The sequence below is a fragment of the Oncorhynchus tshawytscha genome, linkage group LG16 (assembly GCF_018296145.1).
Source record: "Oncorhynchus tshawytscha isolate Ot180627B linkage group LG16, Otsh_v2.0, whole genome shotgun sequence".
In the NCBI taxonomy this organism is placed as follows: Eukaryota; Metazoa; Chordata; class Actinopteri; order Salmoniformes; family Salmonidae; genus Oncorhynchus; species Oncorhynchus tshawytscha.
In genome coordinates this window covers 48,857,842-48,879,365 of record NC_056444.1, presented here as the reverse complement: position 1 = coordinate 48,879,365, position 21,524 = coordinate 48,857,842, and the positions used below count along the sequence as shown (strand labels likewise).

Genomic DNA, 21,524 nt, shown 5'->3' with positions numbered 1-21,524 from the left:
TTAGTACAGTGGTGAACCTATAGGTCTTTAGTGTGTGACAGGTTAGTACAGTGGTGAACCTATAGGTCTTCAGTGTGTGACAGGTTAGTACAGTGGTGAACCTATAGGTCTTTAGTGTGTGACAGGTTGGTGATTCTGAAAGGACAGCAACCGTAATACCAGGTCACTCATGTAGTGAGCCAGTGGTGTAGTGGAGGGTATACACAGGTATAAACACTTGTTTTTCAGTGGGCATTGCGTATACTTCCTTACTGATGCATATCAAAGTAGTGTAGTGGAGGTATACAACTTAATTTTGAACCTTTATTTAACTAGGAAAGTCAATTAAGAAATTCTTATTTACAAGGACGGCCTATTATGCAGTACAATAGAGAATTATTGTCAGACAATAACAGAGACTGAGCAGTTCACTTTAATTACCTGTAACAGTTACACAACCACAGTTTCTGTCATACACAGAGAGACAGACACAGCCAATGACATGCACATAATGCCGTGCCAAAGTTCCCCCAAACAAATACCAACAGCAAAGGCTGTGAAATAAAGTGGGAGATATATGAGTGATGGATGCTCTGTGGCTCAGTGCACCTGGGCCCTGGGAGAGAGACATGTGTGAGATCTGTACAGCTCTCTAGGGAGACTCAATTGCATACTCCTCACGTCCTCTCTCCTCGCCTCCTTCTCGAAACCCATTGGAGGAGAAGGTCAGAGGGAAGGGACCTCTCCTCTCCTCAGGCCCAGCTGCTCTGGGGGAAGAGACCCAGCCAGGGCTCCAGCCCTCTTACAGACTTGCTCCACACTATCAGCTCTTACTGCCACCCTCATAGACCAGCTGGCTTTCCAGTGCTACTCCAGTGCTCACATCTGTTCACATCTGCAAGGCTACCATCAAGGCCAACAACACTCCAAAGGCTTTACAAGCACTAACAACAATGGGAGCCACAGATTTCGGATGACATGATAGAAGTAGTGGTGATGGTTTTAGTATTAGTCCAGTCCACATGCGCTGACCAAAAGCAGTACACTACATAGGGAATATGGTGCCATTTCTGACATAGCCACAGTACTGTTTCTGAGATAGCCATGTCTAGCAGTGGTACTGTGTAGTCAGTGAAAGTCCAAACACACCAAGACAGTTGTGAAGAGGGGTTGACAAAGCCTATTCCACCTCAGGAGACTGAAAAGATTTGGCATGGGTCCTCAGATCCTCAAAAAGTTCTACAGCTGCACCATCGAGAGCATCCTGACTGGTTGCATCGCTGCCTGGTATGGCAACTGCTCGGCCTCCGACCGCAAGGCACTACAAAGGGTAGTCACCGGGGCCAAGCTTAATGCCATCCAGGACCTCTATACCAGGCGGTGTCAGAGGAAGGCCCTCCCTAGTCATAGACTGTTCTCTCTGCTACCGCGCAGCAAGTGGTGCTGAAGCGCCAAATCTAGGTCCAAAAGGCCATAAATCTTCTTATGGCTTGGGGGCAGTATTTCGACATCTGGATGAGAAGTGTGCCCAAAGTAAACTGCCTGTTACTCAGGCCCAGAAGCTAGGATATGCATATAAATCTTGGTAGATTTGGATAGAAAACACTCTAAAGTTTCCAAAACTGTTAAAATAAGGTCTGTGAGTATAACAGAACTGATATGGCAGGTGAAAACCTGAGGAAAATCCATCCAGGAAGTTTTTTGTTTTGTTGATGTGGGTATTTTCAATTGAATGCCTACAGAGTATCTAATGGGTTAGGACCCAGGTTGCATTTCCTATGGCTTCCACTAGATGTCAACAGTCTTTAGACATTGTTTCAGGCTTGTTGTCTGAAAAATGAAGAAGAATGAGACCTTTCTGTCAGTGGACTGTAGAATCATGCAGTGCTGGTTTGCGCGCATGACTGAGTGTGCGCCCTTCGTTGTTTTTCGTTTCTATTAAATACACTATTGTCCGGTTGAAATATTATCGATTATTTAGACAATTAACAACCTGAGGATTAATTATAAACATTGTTTGAGATGTTTCGACGAACTTTACCGGTACTATTAGGATGTATTCGTCTGCATGTTTTGACCACCTTTGAGCGCCAACAAAACTGAGTTTTTGGGATATAAAGAGGGACTTAATCGAACAAAACAAACATTTATTGTGTAGCTGGGACTCTTGTGACTGCAACCAGATGAAGATCTTCAAAGGTAAGTGATTAATTTTTATCTCTATTTCTGACTTTCGTGACTCCCCTACTTGGTTGGAAAATGTTTGTATGCTTTTGTAAGCAGGGCGCTGTCCTCAGATAATTGCATGGTATGCTTTCGCCGTAAAGCCTTTTTGAAATCTGACAAAGTGGCTGGGTTAACAAGAAGTTAATCTTTAAGCCGATGTACAACACTTGTACTTTTATGGATGTTTATCATGACTATTTCTGTATTTTGAATTTGGCGCTCTGCAATTTCACCGGATGTTGTCGAGGTGGGTCGCTAGCGGAACGCCTGCGCCAGAAAGGTTAACAGCTTCTACCCCCAAGCCATAAGACTCCAGAACACCTAATCAAATGGCTTCCCAGACTATTTGCATTGTCACCCCCCCCCCTTCACGCTGCTGCTACTCTCTGTTTATTATCTATGCATAGTGACTTTAACTATACCTACAAGTACAGAGGGTTCAATCAGGACTCATTTGTGGATGAGATTAAGAATGTGCAATGGTTATAAGTGTGTAGTAAGGATGATCCTGAAATGTCACTAAGTTTGTTTATGAAATTATTTATGAGTATAGCGGATAAGCACGCCCCTTTAAGAAAATGCACTGTGAGGTTCAATGGTGCCCCATGGATTGATGATGAGTTGAGAAATGTAATGATTCAACGTTATGATGCCCAAAAAGTAGCAGATAATTTACAATAACTTTGCTTATCAAACAAAGTACCAGATTTAAGAAATCTTGTGACCAAGCTAAACAAAGGAAAGAAGAAGGGATTCTAGCAGCACAAAATTGATGAAGTAAAGGGTGATGGGGAAAAGCTGTGGATAACGTTGAACACTATTATGGGTAGGAATTCAAACATGTCTGCCTCTTTTGTCGAATCAGAGGGTATATTAATTACAAAACCACATGACATCGCAAACTACTTTAATGAATATTTTACAGGCAAAGTGGACAAGTTAAGGAATGCTTTGATTCCATCTACACCAATCTCTCATATTTTTTATAAGTGCTTGATGTATGGGGTGTGCCCAGAAGTCTGGAAAGAGTCAAATGTTATTCCACTACCTAAGGATAAAAAAATCTGCATTCACTGGTCCTAATAATTGTCCTATAAGCTTGCTGCCAGTGTTAAGTAAATTATTGGAAAAAATTGTATTTGTACAAATCAAGGATTATTTCTCATGTAATGGCATGATAACGGGTTTCCAACATGCATACAAAGAAGGGCATTCTACGAGTACAGCCTTAGCACAAATGACAGATGATTGTTTAAGAGTATGGATGCTGGGAGGTTAGTTGGTGCAGTGTTGCTGGATTTCAGTGCTGCTTTTGATGTAATTGATCATGAACTGTTACTAGGAAAAATCAAATGTTATGGTTGTACGGATACAGCTCTATCCTGGATGGAAGGCTATCCATCCAGGAGAAGACAAAAAGTGTAGTAAATACATATATTGTGGTGTTCCTCAAGGAGTTCCTCAAGGAAGCTGCCTAGGCCCACTGCTCTACTCTATCTTTACTAATGATTTACCTTCAGTAATGAACAAAGCAAGAGAGGTCATGTATGCTGATGACTCAACAATGTATAGTGCAGCATCAGAATGTAATGAGCTAACAGATGTCCTGAGCAGTGAACTAAGAATGGTGTCTGAGTGGGTTGATATGAACAAATTGGTGTTGAACATTTCTAAAACTAAATGTATTGTATTTGGTTCAAGGTATATGCTTGCTGATGACCCCCAATTGAATTTCAATGAATAGAATACATATAGAGCAAGTGAAAAAAAAACTACTTGGCGTCATACTGGACGCAGCTTTATCATGGTCAAAATACAAAGACAATATTGTTATTTAGATGGGTAAGGGAATTGCTGTTACAAGAAAATGTTCAGAGTATGTAACATCTAGCACTCTCAATCAGGTGATTCAATCCCTGGTCCTATCACACTTAGAGTACTGTCTGGTTATATGGTCAATCCCTGGTCCTATCACACTTAGAGTACTGTCTGGTTATATGGTCAATCCCTGGTCCTATCACACTTAGAGTACTGTCCAGTTATATGGTCAATCCCTGGTCCTATCACACTTAGAGTACTGTCTGGTTATATGGTCATCTGCAGCAAAGAAAGATCTGAAAAAGCTCCAAATGGCTCAAAACAGGGCTGCCAGATTAGCTCTTCATTGTTCTAACCGAATGAATATATTAAAATGCATCAGAATCTCTCATGTCTTCACGTTAAAAGCAAATTACTATCTAGTCTTCTGATTTTCTTTAGGAATGTTATATTTAAAAAAAAATATATATATATCTTTCAGTCCAATTAGTACATATTAGCAACACGCATAACCACCAAACTTGACAGGCAAATTCACGGCAGCTAAAACACCTCAAGCCAAGGACAAATCGCCTTAAATCTACAGTTTTATATAGAGCTATAGCTGAATGGAACTCTTTACCAATCCATATTTCTCAGGCAAAAAGTAAATCCACCTTCAAGAAAAAAATTAAAAGAACATCTAATGTGATAGACCATATACCTGGACAGGAAATAGAAAGAACAGCTAATGTGATAGACCATATACCTGGACAGGAAATAGAAAGAACATCTAATGTGATAGACCATATACCTGGACAGGAAATAGAAAGAACATCTAATGTGATAGACCATATACCTGGACAGGAAATAGAAATAACATCTAATGTGATAGACCATATACCTGGACAGGAAATAGAAAGAACAGCTAATGTGATAGACCATATACCTGGACAGGAAATAGAAAGAACATTTAATGCGATAGACCATATGACTGGACAGGAAATAGAAAGAACATCTAATGTGATAGACCATATACCTGGACAGGAAATAGAAATAACATCTAATGTGATAGACCATATACCTGGACAGGAAATAGAAAGAACATCTAATGTGATAGACCATATACCTGGACAGGAAATAGAAAGTATCAACTGAATGTTAAATGTGTTTCCTGTCAGGTATTTTAATTATCTGTATTGTCTACATGTTGAATGTTTATGAAGTCTTGATAGTGGTTGTTTGTCATTTCTTGATAATTGGTGTTGGACCCCACAAAGATTAGCTAACGTTATGGCATTAGCTAATGGGGATCAAAATAAAATGACAAAATAAAAAAAATATTTTTCTCAAATACCTCGGCTAACCTGTGCCCCCGCACATTGACTCCGTACCGGTACCCCCTGTATATATACCGGTACCCCCTGTATATAGTCTCCACATTGACTCCGTACCGGTACCCCCTGTATATAGTCTCCACATTGACTCCGTACCGGTACCCCCTGTATATAGTCTCCACATTGACTCAACCGGTACCCCCTGTATATAGTCTCCACATTGACTCCTACCGGTACCCCTGTATATAGTCTCCACATTGACTCCGTACCGGTACCCCTGTATATAGTCTCCACATTGACTCCGTACCGGTACCCCTGTATATAGTCTCCACATTGACTCCGCACCGGTACCCCCTGTATATAGTCTCCACATTGACTCCGTACCGGTACCCCCTGTATATAGTCTCCACATTGACTCCGTGCGGTACCCCCTGTATATAGTCTCCACATTGACTCCGTACCGGTACCCCCTGTATATAGTCTCCACATTGACTCCGTACCGGTACCCCCTGTATATAGTCTCCACATTGACTCCGTACCGGTACCCCCTGTATATAGCCTCGCTACTGTTATTTTACTGCTGCTCTTTAATTATCTGTATTTTTTTACCTAAAACTGCATTCTTAAAACTGCATTGTTGGTTAAGGGCTTGTATAAGTAAGCATTTCACTGTAAGGAGTACACGCATGTGACAAATAAAATGGGATTTGATTTGAAAGTGATAGATATTACTAATGGGTTAGCCACCACTGCAGTGTGTGTGTGTGTGTGTGTGTGTGTGTGTGTCTACTCACCCTGCTCCTTGATCTGTCTGATCTGGCGCACCGTCTCCTTGAGGATAGCACACTTGTCTGGCTTGACGTTGAAGCTGTCGATGTCACTGAGATTGGCAGAGATCAGTTCGGCCAGCTCCTCAATGTATTTACTCTCCTGCTCCCGCCGCCTTCGCTCACACCTACAGGGGGTGACACTGTGTATTACTACTGTGTATTACTACTGTGTATTACTACTGTGTATTACTACTGTGTATTACTACCGGCATTCACCAACATTATTTACCATTGTTTTATCAGGGTTGTATTCAAACACAAGAAAATGGACTGAAACAGGAAGGGGCTACCTGAAACTGTCCAATGAGAAATAATTGTTTTTGTTTTCCATTGCAAAACGTTTCAAGAAAGTTGGCCTATTTCCAAATAACCTGTTGTTACATGTCCATGGTAAGCGAATCTGAGCAGTCATTGTGTTATTTACAATATAGCATTCTCGGGCATGTGGCTCATTCCACGTGACCACCATTCTCTAGTTCAGGTATGAATGTATGCATTAATTCTCACATACACACACACACACACACACACTCTACCTGTCTTGACTTTGAGGATGCGTTTTCAGACTATTTAAAAAGAAACCGATTTCCAACAGGTCAATGTTGAGCTTAACTCAATATCCCAGCCAATAATCAAAATGGTCAAACATTGTGAAACCGGTTGTAAACTGGTTCAAACTGTAGTGTAGACTAGATACCTTTAATGTGAATGATTACAACTACTAGAGATCTCCAGATTCAGAAGCCAGGGTTGGCTTACAGTAGGCTACATTAAAAAGACTATACACCCTGTTTTAATGTAAATTTGGAAGTTGATTCATAAAATGTATGAACAAAAATGTATCTGACTTGTCAAAATAGATTTGCACTTGTATGGTTTTTTTTTACATAAAAAAAAAGAAAATCCCCAAATACCCCCATCGCATGGCCTCACGCCAGCCCCCTACTCACCCCAGACTGGGCGTGTCGCAGGTGGAGAGCTTGCGTTTTCGGTTTTCCGAGCTCAAAGGCTCCATGGAGTTGTCCCCCAGTCCACTCATCGTGTACACATATCAGCACCTGACAGGGACAGGACAAACACACACGCTTAGCCACAGGTCAGATAATGGGAGGGATGGTCAATAAGATTTTGTTAATGTAACTGGGTGGGGAAGAAATGAGAAGGTGTGGAAACCTCCATATATAAACACATCTAACCTTATGGCTGTGGATGATACTCAAACTCAGAGGGAGACACACACAGACGTGTAGGAGAAGCTTTATGCTAAATATCCAACCTCCAGGGTACTCTTATGCAAATCATGCTATTGGCACAATATGAAAAATCTATATTGCATCGTCTGCCTCCTCCTCTCGGGGTAGAGTGTGTGTATGACCTCGCACACACACGCAGACACACAAGGATTAGCAGTGTCTCTGACAGTAAGACACGCTGCACGACTAACCCTGTTAGACAGCAGTCTGTCTCCTACAATGCATCTCACTCGGTCTACAGGAATGTAGGCTGTCTAAGGTGGAGAGGGGCGGGGAGGGTTGAGGAAGAGAAGGGAGGAAAGGAGAAGCTGACAGTCCACGCTGATTGGTCCATTTATTTACCAGTGACGCTGGAGAAAGGTAGAGAGAGAGGGAGAAGAGAGAGAGAGAGAGAGAGAGGAAGAGGGTACAGAGGGAGAGAATGCAAAAGGAGGGGGAGTGAATGAGGTGAGACAGAGAAAGGGAGGGGACATGGGGGGGGATGAGAGCAAGAGGATAGAGAGTGAGATCAGTGGCGATCCCCTACAAACACACCGCTTCGATACAGCAGGTCAGAAGTATTAGGTTAAGGCTACAAAAAGTCACTTGTGGTCGGAGCGGTGTGTTTTTAGGGAGTCCCAAGCAGTGGAAACAGAGGAGAGGAGAGAGGGAGGCAGAGAGGGGAGATGGAAAAGTGTAGTGAAGGGGAGGGAGCAAGAGGGAGAGGAGGGTTAGAAGAATGAGAGAAGAAAAGGAGGTATGCAGTGCACGATCAGGAGGAGAACCACACTCCAGTGCCCTTCTTAACCTTCCCAGCAAGTGCATCATTTTTATTCCATTGATTACATGGTTACCCTCTGACCGACATGCATGAAGCCTCTACTGAATAGAAAAGCAAGCCACCAGACAGAAAGGAACAGTGTTGCCATTCTACTCTATAATTCTATCCATTTGTTTTGCAGATATTGTTTGTAATATTTCTTAGGAGTAATCTTTATCAATCAGTTGGATTTCAATTTCAATATTTTCAAGGACATTCGATTGGCATGACAAAATAAAAGAGAGTGCGTTCATTGCCTTGTCATCCCAGCTGTGCCAAATAGTGCACTGTAACGTTCTAAAAAGATAGCCCACCTAAATGGCTTGTGAACAGACGTTCTACCCTGCCTATTCATTCGATCATGCCCGCTGGTCTGACAACATCACTTAAATCAGGGATGGACAACTTTGATGGGGGTGGAGGCCACATAAAAAAATGGCTGAACTCATAATTAGGGGCCGCAGTGGCTCGCAGGTCTGCGTACCCACATCCATAACCGCCCACCTTGCCAGCAAAACATTTGAGCAACCCCCCTCTTTGACAGCGGAGAGACATATTTTTGTCGTTGTTCATTTCCTGCAATTCTACACATTTTGTCATAGGGCGGAGAGACATTTTCTCCAGTTTTAAATATGATATCTGAGTAAGAGTGACTAACAAAATCAATGGGGGCCCCCGGTCGGTAATTCCACGATTAAGCCTACTACAAGTTTAGATAGCGGGCCGCTAAACTAACTTACCAATCTAAAACACTTTAGCTGACATGGGCTAATTGAGTGACTATCAGCGACCGACATAAGAGAAAAACTGATGATGCACAATCAAATTTCAAAATCGCACCTTGCGGGCCACAACCACCCAACCAGCCAGTTGCCCATCTCTGACCTAAATGAACAAGTCTAAATGTGAAATCAATCAAATGGAAAAGCAGCCCATGGAGCTCCATGACATTGGAAGGTGGTGTGATGCTCCTCCTCCCTCAGTACTATATTGGTTTCCACTCCAGACAACAACATTGACCTTAATTGGGAAGCGTCATACTGTAGCTCTGTATGTAGGGAAACACGTGGTTATGTGGCAAAAAAAAAAGGTTTCACTCTGAGGATTTCACAAGCAGCTTTGTTTAGAACACGCTCACTCAGTCCCACCCTCGGTCTCTTCCTCTCTCTCCCTCCCTCCCTCCCATGCGTGTTTCCTTCAATCTATCCATCCCCGTCAACCCTTCCCTTCTCCTACCTGCTTTCCTATCTGTCTGTCTGTCTGGGAGGTGGAGAGGAAAGGGGGAGGGATTAAAGAGAGGCAGTGGAGAGCTCAGAGGAGGCGCTTAGAACTAGAGCTAAAGGAAGGGTTTAACTGAAGCCCTCTTCCATCAATCCTGATCATGCCTGCCTGCATGCCTGCCTGCCTATTGATAGAGTTCTCAAAGAGAGAGAGAAAGAGACCGAGAGTGAGAAAGAGAGAGAAAGGGGGAGAGAGAGATGGCTCCAGCGTTCTAATTACAGTGAATGAGGCGGCCCCAGAGGATGACTGATTAGGAGGGCTGCTGAATGCCCCAGGGAAATGGGTCACCTCCAGTGTGGCGTGAGACACCCATCCACCCGCTCTTCCAGAGGAGTGCAGGGAGTAAAGTCAATTACACACCAAAGACACTGGGGCCTGGTGGCACACTGGGAAGCATGGGGGCTGTGGTGGTTACTGGGTATGGTACAGGGGGGAAGAGAGGGTGGGATGGGAAGGGGAGGACGATTTTGGGAGAAACAGGCCACGACTCCAGAGAGCTACAATGAGTGTAAGTAAACGTTGATGAAGTTGTCGTCCACCTCTCTCTCCGAGTGAGCCTCCCTCCATATTTCCTCTGTCTGTCGTTCATCCATTCCACATGCTCCTACTGTAGTTACTGGCATGTGGGCCGTGAGGTCTCCCACATTAGAGTCCAAGGTTAAACTCTGTTTTTTCTTTTTTCAATTAATATTCTGCTTACTTCCATTTGCCCCCCCCAAAAAATCCAAACACAACAAAATAATTTGTATTACATTTTTTTATGTATAGTATTTATAAATAGATAAAAAATAGGACATGAAATAAAATATCCCCAAATATAAGGAACTGAAACACAAAGTACCCAAGTCCCGAAATTTGGCAGGAATCAACAAGGTAGAAATAAAAACACGACAGAGGACATAAAAGGCACAGTATGTGAGTATGCAAGGGTGTATATGCGAGGGGAGTGCAGGCGTGTAGGAAGATGGGGTGCCTGTGTGTTTTTTGTGATTAGAAGTGTGATGAGTTAAGGGAATGAGAAAGGAAAATGGTTGCTTTTGCGCAGATATGGGATATACATTTTCAAATTAAAATATATAGTTGGTTTATTTTTGTCCTGTCATGATGGAATGGTGCCAACCCTACATTCTAGACACCAACCTGAGCGACCCACCCACTAAGGAGAAGTTTTGTTTTATAGGCCTACTTGCAACTAGCCTACGCAGCCATGACAGAAAGATGAAGGTGGTCAGAGACCCACTAAAGCCATATCGTCCAGTCAATAATTTGAGCCTGCCTGGCAGGGTAGGTCCAAAAGCCAAAGCCCCGGATGGGTGAGCATAATATACAAGGATGTTCTCAAAGAATCTAATGAGAACCTTGACGACCTTGTACCTAGCCGGTTGGAATTCTGGTGGAATACCCCACCCAGGGGGTGGCAGTGCTGAAAACACTGGCTGCAGTAACCCATGGGAAGGGAGTTATTATTGTGGCCCTGCCTTCACAGAATAATCAAAAGGCCTGACACACAGAGGTGCTTGGGAAGATGGGTCACAACAGAGGACCAGTGTGTGTGGGTGTTGGGGGAAGGGGTTTATCGGAGCTCCATTAGCTAGGACTAGATATTGGTTAATTAAATCTGTAGGTCGATCTATAGGTGGAAGGGGAGTAAGGGGCAGAGCTGTTTGTTTGAGAGGGGTGGGGTGAGTCGAGTGTATGCATCCCACATCTGTTGACAAAATCTATGAATTTCTACTGCCAGTCCTTGTTATAGGTAACGATCCTTCGTAGAAGTGCTTATATTATTATGCACATTAATCGTCAATTGTGGGAAGAAATTAAGATATGCAAGATTTTTATATGTATAGATATTTTTCAATAATGTTTTTAATAATGATACAGTACAACCGAGGTCAAAACATTAGAAATTATGTTTGCTGCAGATATAATGGTCGTCGATGGTGGAAGAAGGTGAGGACCAAGGTGCAGCGTGGTAAGTGTCCATATTTATTAAAATGAACACGGAAATAACAAAAATAACAAAGAGAAACAACCGAAAACAGTTCTGGCTGGTGCAGACATACAACAGAAAACAATCACCCACGAAACACAATAGAAAACAGCTGCCTCTGATTGACAGCTGCCTCTGATTGAGAACCATACCAGGCCAAACACAGAAATAGAAAATCATAGAAAAACTAACATAGACAACCCACCCAACTCACGCCCTGACCATACTAAAACAAAGACATAACAAAGGAACTAAGGTCAGAACGTGACAGCGGAGCTGATTCTGTACTGTAGGTGACACCATGTGCTCTTTTTAAAGGATGGGCCCCTATCTCTTAACCTTTTCACATGTGAGTTCCAAATATCTCTAATGGCCCCAGAGTGAGTTTTTTTAAGTGCATGCTGTCAGAATGCACTCACTGTTCCAAAATGTGATTGTTACGCAACAGGACAGTTAACCTGCGCTGTCAATTTGAAATTATTTTCTAACAATGTTTTTTTTCTAACAACAATTTGAATGGAGGTGTGTTCCACCTCGTGAATTCACAATGAACTAGCCCATTTCACTGTTGCGGACAATTTATGTTTGAGGATTTACTGAACCGGACAAGCTTATCTCTTCGATGAAAGCCCAAACACCTCCCCAGATTAAAGTACGCAGACATTTGCCCAGTCTAGCACAAACTATTCCCCCCAGCTAAATTTGACTGCTTGTTTTAGGTCAAATCTTTCCTCAGTTAGCGCTAGGACTAATGTAGCCTACATTTTCCGGTTTGGATGATTGTGTTATGCTGTCGCCACTTCTGTGAATGTCTGAACATTGCATACATAAACAAACTGGTCACGTTCAGGACATAAAGTTCGAAGGATTGTGTCTGCGAAATGTTTCTGAGTTTCCAGCTCAAACGTTGACTGTTGTGTCAATCGAAACTGGACGTTCCAAATAAGCGTTCTAAATCACACCGGTTTGAGGTTATGCTGCCGGGACCACTGTAGAATGATCACACCCGTGTGTTGGTATGCGTCAAAGGGTTAAAGACGCTAGGATCCCCGTGTACAGGGATGGTCAGCCAGTCACTGGGATGACAACCCAACTTGGGATGAGGGGGAGGTTTTAGCAGGTGGAATATTAAGAGGACAAGTAGAGGTTTACTTAGTTGCAGCCACAGTATGCTTAACAGTGTAAATATGGTACGGCTATATGGACGCTCAATTATCATGGTACTTCTTAATAGTAAGTTGACAAACATTTACTTTGCTAAGTATAATCAAAACTTGCATCTCATTATGATAAGTGGTGAAATAAATACAGCTAGTTAGAATTGTAGTGGCTTAGCAGATAAGAAATCACAGTCTTAAATCTTGACTACAGATAAGAAAAGACAATCAGTCTTTACCTGGCTAAAAGAGAAGGAATATAATATATATTTTGTTTACAGGAAACTCATTCTACACCTGTAGACAAAGTTGTATGGGAAAATGACGTGGAGTGGGGGTGAAATATATTTCTCCCATGGGCAAAGAATCCCAAAAGGGGTGATGATATATTAATTAACAATCATTTTGATCCGAATTTGTAAACTGTTGAAACAGATCCACAAGGAAGGTGGATCCTTTTAAATATGCTATTGGACTATAAATACATTTGTCTTATTAATCTATATCCAAATGATGAAAATATATAATAATTTATTGAGTTTACATGACTCAATTATTATGGTGGGAGATTATAATACGGTTTTGAGTACCTCAACGGAACCGTAAAGAAAATCACACTACAAACCATCACCATTTTACGGTTACAGAAGTCAACCAATGAGAGCACCAGGGGACACGCAGGGCCTGGGTTAACCTCCACATCACCCGAGGAACAGAGGAGTAGTAGGATGAGGGTACGGCGAAAGGCTATCAAAACTGGTCGTCAAGTGCGTTTGGGACAGAGAATAAAAAGAGCAGATTTCTGGGCGTGGTAGGATATATTCAGGGCATAATGTACAGACAGGGGTATGGTAGGGTGCGGGTACAGTGGAGGTAAACCTAGGCATTGAGTGACGATAAGAGAGGTTGCATCTCTGGACGCACTAGTTATGCTGGGTGAGGTCACCGCATGTGTATGAGGTGGGACAAAAGAGGTATCTGAGGCATGTTGTGTGGGACTAGGGGCTCAACAGTAAACTAAAACAATGATAACTATCGTAAACAACAGAATACATAGGCATATTGACATTAGAGAGAGACATAAAGCAAGGCATAAAGCAATCACAGGTGTTGATTGGGAGAGTTAGCTAATGAACAGTCCAGCAGGCATCAGCCAAGTAGCCAAGTGATCATAGGGTCCAGTGAACAGCAATAGATGAAACAGGGAAGCCGCTAGGTAGTCTTTACTACGCTAGCAAGCGGGAGACATGGAGTTTTAAAAAAAAAAGTTAGCAGGCGGGGCTAGTAGAAGCGCCTGCGCCGACGTCCGGAAAAGGCCGGTTGAGGGCACAATGGATGGAATTACGTCAGCAGACCAGTCGTGATGGAACGGCGGGGCTCCGTGTCGACAAAGGTTCCAGGCCAGTTGGCAAAAGAGGTAGTGTAGCTGGAGAAATTTTGTTTGCTAGCCGGGAGATGCGCCTGGCTTGCAGCTAACTGGTGCTAGCTTCGGGACAAGGGTGTTAGCCACTATAGCCACTCGGTAGCAGCTAGCTAGCAGCGATGATCCGATGCAAAGGTCCAGAGCTTACAGCAAGAATCCGGTAGTGTAGTGGATTCTAGTCGTGTTAGTGAAGAATCCGGGAGGCATCAGCTGTGTAGTCGAGTGATCATAGGGTCCACTGAGCAGGCCGGGAGGTGGGCCTGGCTCAAGGCTAGCTTCCGGGCTGGGCCACTCGGTGGCAGCCAGCTAGCTGGGATGATCAGGAGTAATAGTCCAGGGTTTACGGCAATAATCCGGTGTTGTAGTGGAGAAAAACTGTCCGATACTGGCAGGCTGGCATGTATTATCCAGGCTAAAAGCGGCTGGTGTCTGTGCAAAAGGTAAAGGCCGCTAGCAGTGCCTAACAATGACTAAATAGCTAGTAGCTAATTAGCTGGTTAGCTTCTGATGGAGGTTCTGGCTATAAGGTCTAAAAATAGCAGATCCGTATGACATTGGGTGAGGTCAGTTGCCGGAAGGTATATTTAATAAAAAAATGGAAAAAGAGATTGAAAATATATTTAGATATATACAAAAAAAGACCAAAAAAAGACCGCATTTACACAGGAGAAAGACAAACAACGTCTGCACTGCTACGCCATCTTGGATACAAAATGATTTATTATTATTTTCAAAACACAGTCTGTGCCTGTATTTAGTATTCATGCTAGTAAGGGCTGAGAATCCAATCTCACGTAGATACATTTTTGCAAAGGGCACCAGTGTCTTAACAGCACGATTTGCCAAGGCCAAGACATTGAGCGCAGCCCAATCCAGAAATCTGGCAGTGGCTTCTGATTAAATTAAATTTTCACATGTTGCAATTTTAATGAGGCTCTCTTGTTTAGATATCGGTAAGTGGTCTAGAGGCAGGGCATGGAAGGGGTAACGAATCCAGTGGTTTGTGTCATCATTTTCGGGAAATGTACCTGCGTAATTGCGCACCTAACTCACCCAGGTGCTTCACTATATCACATTTGATATTGTCCGTAAGCTTGAGTTCATTTGCACACAAAAAATCAGACAATGATGGAAAGACCTGTGTGTTGTCCTTGTTAATGCAGACAGAGAAGAGCTCCAACTTCTTAATCGTAGCCTCAATGTTGTCAAATCAAATTTTATTTGTCACATACACATGGTTAGCAGATGTTAATGCGAGTGTAGCAAAATGCTTGTGCTTCTAGGTCCGACAATGCAGTAATAACCAACAAGTAATCCAGCTAACAATTCCAAAACTACTACCTTATAGACACAAGTGTAAGGGGATAAAGAATATGTACATACGGCAGATTACAGGGTCCCTGTAACCCTAGATTCCGATCGTTCAGGCGAGAAAAAACATCACCCAGATAGGCCAGTCGTGTGAGAAACTCGTCATCATGCAAGAGGTCAGACAAGTGAAAATTATAGTCAGTAAAGGAAACTTTAAGCTGGTCTCTCAATTTAAAAAACGTGTCAATACTTTGCCCCTTGATAACCAGCGCACTTTGTATGTTGTAAAAGCCTATATCATTGCATAGTGCAGAAAATATACGAGAGTTCAGGGGCCTTGCTTTAACAAAGTTAACCATTTTCAATGTTGTGTCCAAAACGTCTTTCCAGCTGTCAGGCATTCCCTTGGCAGCAAGAGCCTCTCGGTGGATGCTGCAGTGTAGCCAAGTGGCGTCGGGAGCAACTGCTTGCATGCGAGTATCCACTCCACTATGTCTCCCTGTCATGGCTTTGCGCCATCAGTACAGATACCAACATGAGCGCCAGCTACGTTTGGCTACATACGGACCGTTAGTGGAATTTCCGCGAGAGCGTAACGGTTAATGTGATTGGATGTTAATTATTTGATTAGGCTACCTGTATTTGACATTTTGTTGTTATTTCGCTGAACACTAGATTTTATTTTTGGCAGCGAAACGAGGCTACTTAGGCGAGAGAAAAAAACCTCACCCAAATGTATAGCCCCATTGGAAAATACACGTATCAATGTACTGGTTGAAAATGTGAACGTACACTTAGGATGGAATCATTAAAACTCAACCACTCCACAAATTTCTTGTTAACAAACTATAGTTTTGGCAAGTCGGTTAGGACATCTACTTTGTGCATAACACAAGTAATTCTTCCAACAATTGTTTACAGACAGATTATTTCACTAATTCACAATTCCAGATCATTTAAACAAGTATGGGAAAAAATAAAACACTATGAAAAATCTGGGAAACCAGGCCTGGTATTCATAGCTGACTTTGAAAAGGCCTTTGATAAAGTACAACTTGAATTTATATATAAATGTCTGGACTATTTTAATTTTGGAGGATCTCTTATACAATGGGTTAAAGTTATGTACAGTAACCCTAGGTGTAAAATAGTAAATAACGTCTACTTCTCAGAAACATGATATGTATTATAGCCATTGAAATGTTAGCTATTAAAATCAGATCCAACAATGATCAAATTAAATCATCTCTAAAATATCGCTATTTTTAAAACAAGCAACAGGAGGCTGGTTGCAATTTCAGTTTAATCCACCAGAAAAGAGAGAACAAACATATTTTATATTTCAGATTCTTCAAAGTAGCCACCCTTTGCCTTGATGACAGCTTTGCACACTCTTGGCATTCTCTCAACCAGCTTCACATGGATTGCTTTTCCAACAGTATTGAAGGAGTTCCCACATATGCTGAGCACTTGTTGGCTGCTTTTCCTTCACTCTGCGGTCCAACTCATCCCAAACCATCTCAATTGGTTTGAGGTCGGGTGATTGTGGAGGCCAGGTCATCTGATGCAGCACTCCATCACTCTCCTTCTTGGTCAAATAGCCCTTACAAAGCCTGAAGCTGTGATGGGTTATTGTCCTGTTGAAAAGAAATGATAGTCCCACTAAGTGCAAACCAGATGGGATGTTTTTATTTTTTTATTTAACCTTTATTTAACTATGCAAGTCACTTAAGAACAAATTCTTATTTACAATGATGGCCTACACCGGCCAAACCCGGACGAAGCTGAGCCAATTGTGTGCCGCCCTATGGGACTCCCAATCACGGCCAGTTGTGATACAGCATGGATGGTGTATCGCTGGTGTATCGATGGTGTATCGCTGCAGAATGCTGTGGTAGCCATGCTGGTAAAGTGTGCCTTGAACTTTAAATAAATCACTGAGTGTCGCCAGCAAAGCACATTCACACCTCCTCCTCCATGCTTCATGGTGGGAACCACACATGCAGAGATCATCATTTCACCTAATTTGCGTATCACAAAAATACAGCAGTTGGAACCAAAAATAGCAAATTTGGACTCATCACACCAAAGAACAGATTTCCACCAGTCTAATGTCCATTGCTCGTGTTTCTTGTCCAAGCAAGTCTCTTCTTCTTACTGGTGTCCTTTAGTAGTGGTTTCATTGCAGCAATTCGACCATGAAGGCCTGATTCATGCAGTCTCCTCTGAACAGTTGATGTTGAGATGTGTATGTTACTTGAACTCTGTGAAGCATTTATTTGGGCTGTAAACTGAGGTGCAGTAATGAACTTCTCCTCTGCAACAGAGGGAACTCTGGGTCTCCCTTTCCTGTGGCGGTCCTCATGAGAGCCACTCTCATGAGAGAAACTTTCAAAATTCTTAACATTTTCCAGATTGACTGACCTTCATGTCTTAAAGTAAGGATGGGACTGTTGTTTCTCTTTGCTTATTTGAACTAAATATGAACTTGATCTTTTACCAAACAGAGCTATATTCTGTATGTCACCCCTACCTCGTCACAACACAACTGATTGGCTCAAACACATCAAGAAATAAACTCCACAAATGATCTTTGAACAAGGAACACCTGTTAATTGAAATGAGTGTGCAAAGCTGTCATCAAGGCAAACGGTGACTGCATTTGATTTGTTTAACACTTTTTTGGTTACTACATGATTCCTTGTGTTATTTCGTAGTTTTGATGCCTTCACTATTATTCTACAATGTAGAAAATAGTACAAATAAAGAAAAAACCTTGAGTTTGCTGATGACACAACAGTGGTAGGCCTGATCACCGACAACGATAAAACAGCCTATAGGGAGGAGGTCAGAGACCTGGCTGTGTGGTGCAAGGACAACAACCTCTTCCTCAATGTGATCAAGACAAAGGAGATGATTGTGGACTACAGGAAAAGGAGGACCGAGCACGCCCCATTCTCATTGACGGGGCTGTAGTGGAACAGGTTGAGAGCTTCAAGTTCCTTGGCATCCACATCGCCAACAAACTAACATGGTCCAAGCACACCAAGACAGTTGTGAAGGGGACAACCAAACCTATTCCCCCTCAGGAGACTGAAAAGATTTGGCATGGGTCCTCAGATCATAAAAAGATTCTACAGCTGCACCTTCGAGAGCATCCTGATGGGTTGCATCACTGCCTGGTATGGCAACTGCTCGGCATCCAACTGCAAGGCACTACAGAGGGTAGTGCGTACGGCCCAGTACATCACCGGGGCCAAGCTTCCTGCCATCCAGGACCTCTATACCAGGTGGTGTCAGAGGAAGTCCCGAAAAATCGTCAAAGACTCCAGCCAATCTAGTCATAGACTGTTCTTTCTGCTACCGCACGGCAAGCGGTACTGGAGCGCCAAGTCTAGGTCCAAGAGGCTTCTAAACAGCTTCTAACCCCAAGCCATAAGACTACTGAACATCTAATGAAATGGCTACCTAGACTACTTGCATTGCTACTCTCTGTTCTTATCCATGCATAAGTCACTTTAATAACTCTACCCACATGTATGCTAACCGGTCGACTCTGTACAGGTAACCCCTATATATAGCCTTGCTATTGTTATTTTACTGCTGCTCTTTAATTATTTGTTACTTTAATTTCTTATTTTTTAGCTATCTTTCTTAAAACTGCATTGTTGCTTAAGGGCTTGTAAGTAAGAATTTCGCTGTAAGGTGCATGTGACAAATACAATTTGATTTGATTTGATTAGATCACTTGTTTTGATACTGCCCATATGTAGCTTGTTTTTGGTCACAGGTCCAGGAATGGCTGAAAAATTGCAACATTTACCTGGAGCTACTGTATATTTACAAACACTTAAATATGGGGGATTGGAAATGATGCAGACAATTACATTGATAGAAATCACAATCTGTCTTCAATATTTAAGCTGATCTACCCCCTAAATAAACACAAGTAGAATGATAATACATGAACTCACCGCTTCAGCAGCGTATAAACAATGCAAGCCAAAAAAAAAGAGAAACAATGTGAGATATGGCATGGAATATATTGATTTACAGTAGCAGTACACTGATAGGTTATTGATACAGTTTAGAGATGGCATTTGCAGATCGAGAGGGGGAGCGAGAGAGAGAGAGAGAGAAAGAGAGAGAGAGAGAGAGAGAAATAGAGAAAGAGAGAGGCAGACATGTTGTCCGGGGCGAGGATTGAAGATGCAGCCAACATGGTAATAGCACGGCCGTGTGTGTGTGTGTTGAGAAAATAAGCATGAACGATTTAAGATGGAGGATGGGTCCAAAACGAGCAGCTCTCTTATGACTGATGATGTTTGTGTCTTTGAGAGCCATTAGGCAGCTGTTTTCAGGCATGACGCTAGGCAGGCACAGGAGGGAGAGGGGGAGGAAGAGAGGGAGGGAGGCAGGAAGTGAGAGGGGAAGGGAGGAAAGGAGAGAAGGAGGATAAAGACAGAGGGGTAGAATGAGGGACGGCATTAGGTAGAGGGGATGATATAGAGAAGGAGAGAAGAGAGAGGATCAAGAGAAAGACGGGCAGAGGAGAGTGAAGGGAGAGAGACTGAGGAACAGTGACACGAGATAGAGTCGGGTGCACAGGTAGGTCTGACTGTACCTTGATCATGTGTCTGTGTATGGGAGCCAAAATGTGTTACTGTTTACCCAACCCATGTTATATCACTTTGCAATAAAGACTTTGTACTGAGGAACATTCTCTCACTTTCCACTCAAACAGATCTGTAACACTAGCTTTGTGTGTGTGTGCACACAGAGTGTAAGAGTGTAAGGTAACACAACAACTTCAGTTACACCTCAACTAACACAAGTGAAATGCACAACACACTCAGGAGGGGCAGACAGAAATGAGAGAGAGAGAGAGAGAGAGAGAGTCTATCTCAGTTCTCTGACTCAAAACGGAGAAAAAAAATCAGGAAGAAAAAGCCTCCCACGATAACATGAGTCATACTAGAGAAAAACTCAACAAACAACAAACAAACAAATGTCTAAAAAGGGTTATTGAGCGGAGACAGACAGGCTGGTGCAACAAACTGAGGCAGAAAACAAATACTAGTTCATGAAAATAAACTATAGACTATGTATGGAGAATTCTCTTTGGCCCGTCTACGTTGATGTTTCAACAGCATTTGACTAATCTCTGTGACGCGGTTCCCCAATGTGGTATATCTGTACTAAAAAGGTTTTTGTAACGGAGTCGAGCAATCTCCAGGGTTATCCACATTCTTTTGCATTTATAGTGCATGTGTATGTTTTCTATACCTGTTCGCGCCTCTCCCTGTGGAATTCCTGGTCCCCGGCAGCGTTTGGAACTGCCGATCTACAGGCAAGAACTGCAAGTTCATCTCAGCCTATGCTACCTTTCAATCCCTTGACGTTTTGGCCCTGACGGAGACATGGATCACCCTGGAGCACACTGCTACTCCAGCTGCTCTCTCTTCATCCGATTACTTTTTCTCTCATAGTCCGAGAGCATCTGGTTTTAATTCCTCCTAAACTGAGATTCTCTTTTCTCCCTCTCTCACCTGTCCATCTCCTCATTTGAATTCCATGCTGTCACTGTTCCAACTCAAGCCACTCACATTGTCATCTATCGCCCACCAAGGTGCCCTTAGAGAAATTGACACCTCGATAAGATCATTTCCTGAAGATGGCTCACCACTCTTCGTACTTGGCGACTTCAACCTGCTGACGTCTGCCCTCGATTAATTTCTTTCTGACTCTCTCCTTCCCCTCCTTGCCACAGTTGACCTCACACTTTCCCACTCCCCTTCCACTCACAAGGCAGACAATACGCTTGACCTCATCTTAACTAGAGTCTGTACTCCTACTAATCTCATCCGGGTTTCTGATTACTCATTTGTTTCCTTTTCTGTCTCCCTTTCCTCCAACCCTAGCTACTTAACCCCTACCAAGATGGTAATGCGGTTTTGCAATCTTTGCGCTCCTCTTCTACCTTCGCTCCCTTCTGCTAAACTGAAACTTCCGGAGGACCTATCATCCTTTCACCTCTTCCTCTCTACCTTCACCTGTATCCGCTGCTAAAGCCAGATTCCGTCACTCAAGCTTCTGCCTCTAAGCCTAGGAAACTCTTTTCCCACCTTCTCCTCCTTCCTT

At 42.8% G+C, this 21,524-nt stretch overlaps 1 protein-coding gene across 3 annotated transcripts in view; it reads right to left on the bottom strand.

Annotated features, from left to right (window-relative positions):
* LOC112215784 (nuclear receptor coactivator 3) overlaps positions 1-21,524 on the bottom strand; it is a 113,216-nt gene that overhangs the window by 20,744 nt on the left and 70,948 nt on the right. For all 3 annotated transcript variants that reach the window (XM_042299245.1, XM_024375181.2, XM_024375182.2), the window contains 2 exons: positions 7,120-7,227; positions 6,134-6,294 (listed from right to left, as the gene is read on the bottom strand). In XM_042299245.1, coding sequence (XP_042155179.1) covers positions 6,134-6,294; positions 7,120-7,208 — 250 coding nt within the window. In that variant the 5' untranslated portion in view covers positions 7,209-7,227. The remainder of the gene's footprint in view (positions 1-6,133; positions 6,295-7,119; positions 7,228-21,524) is intronic.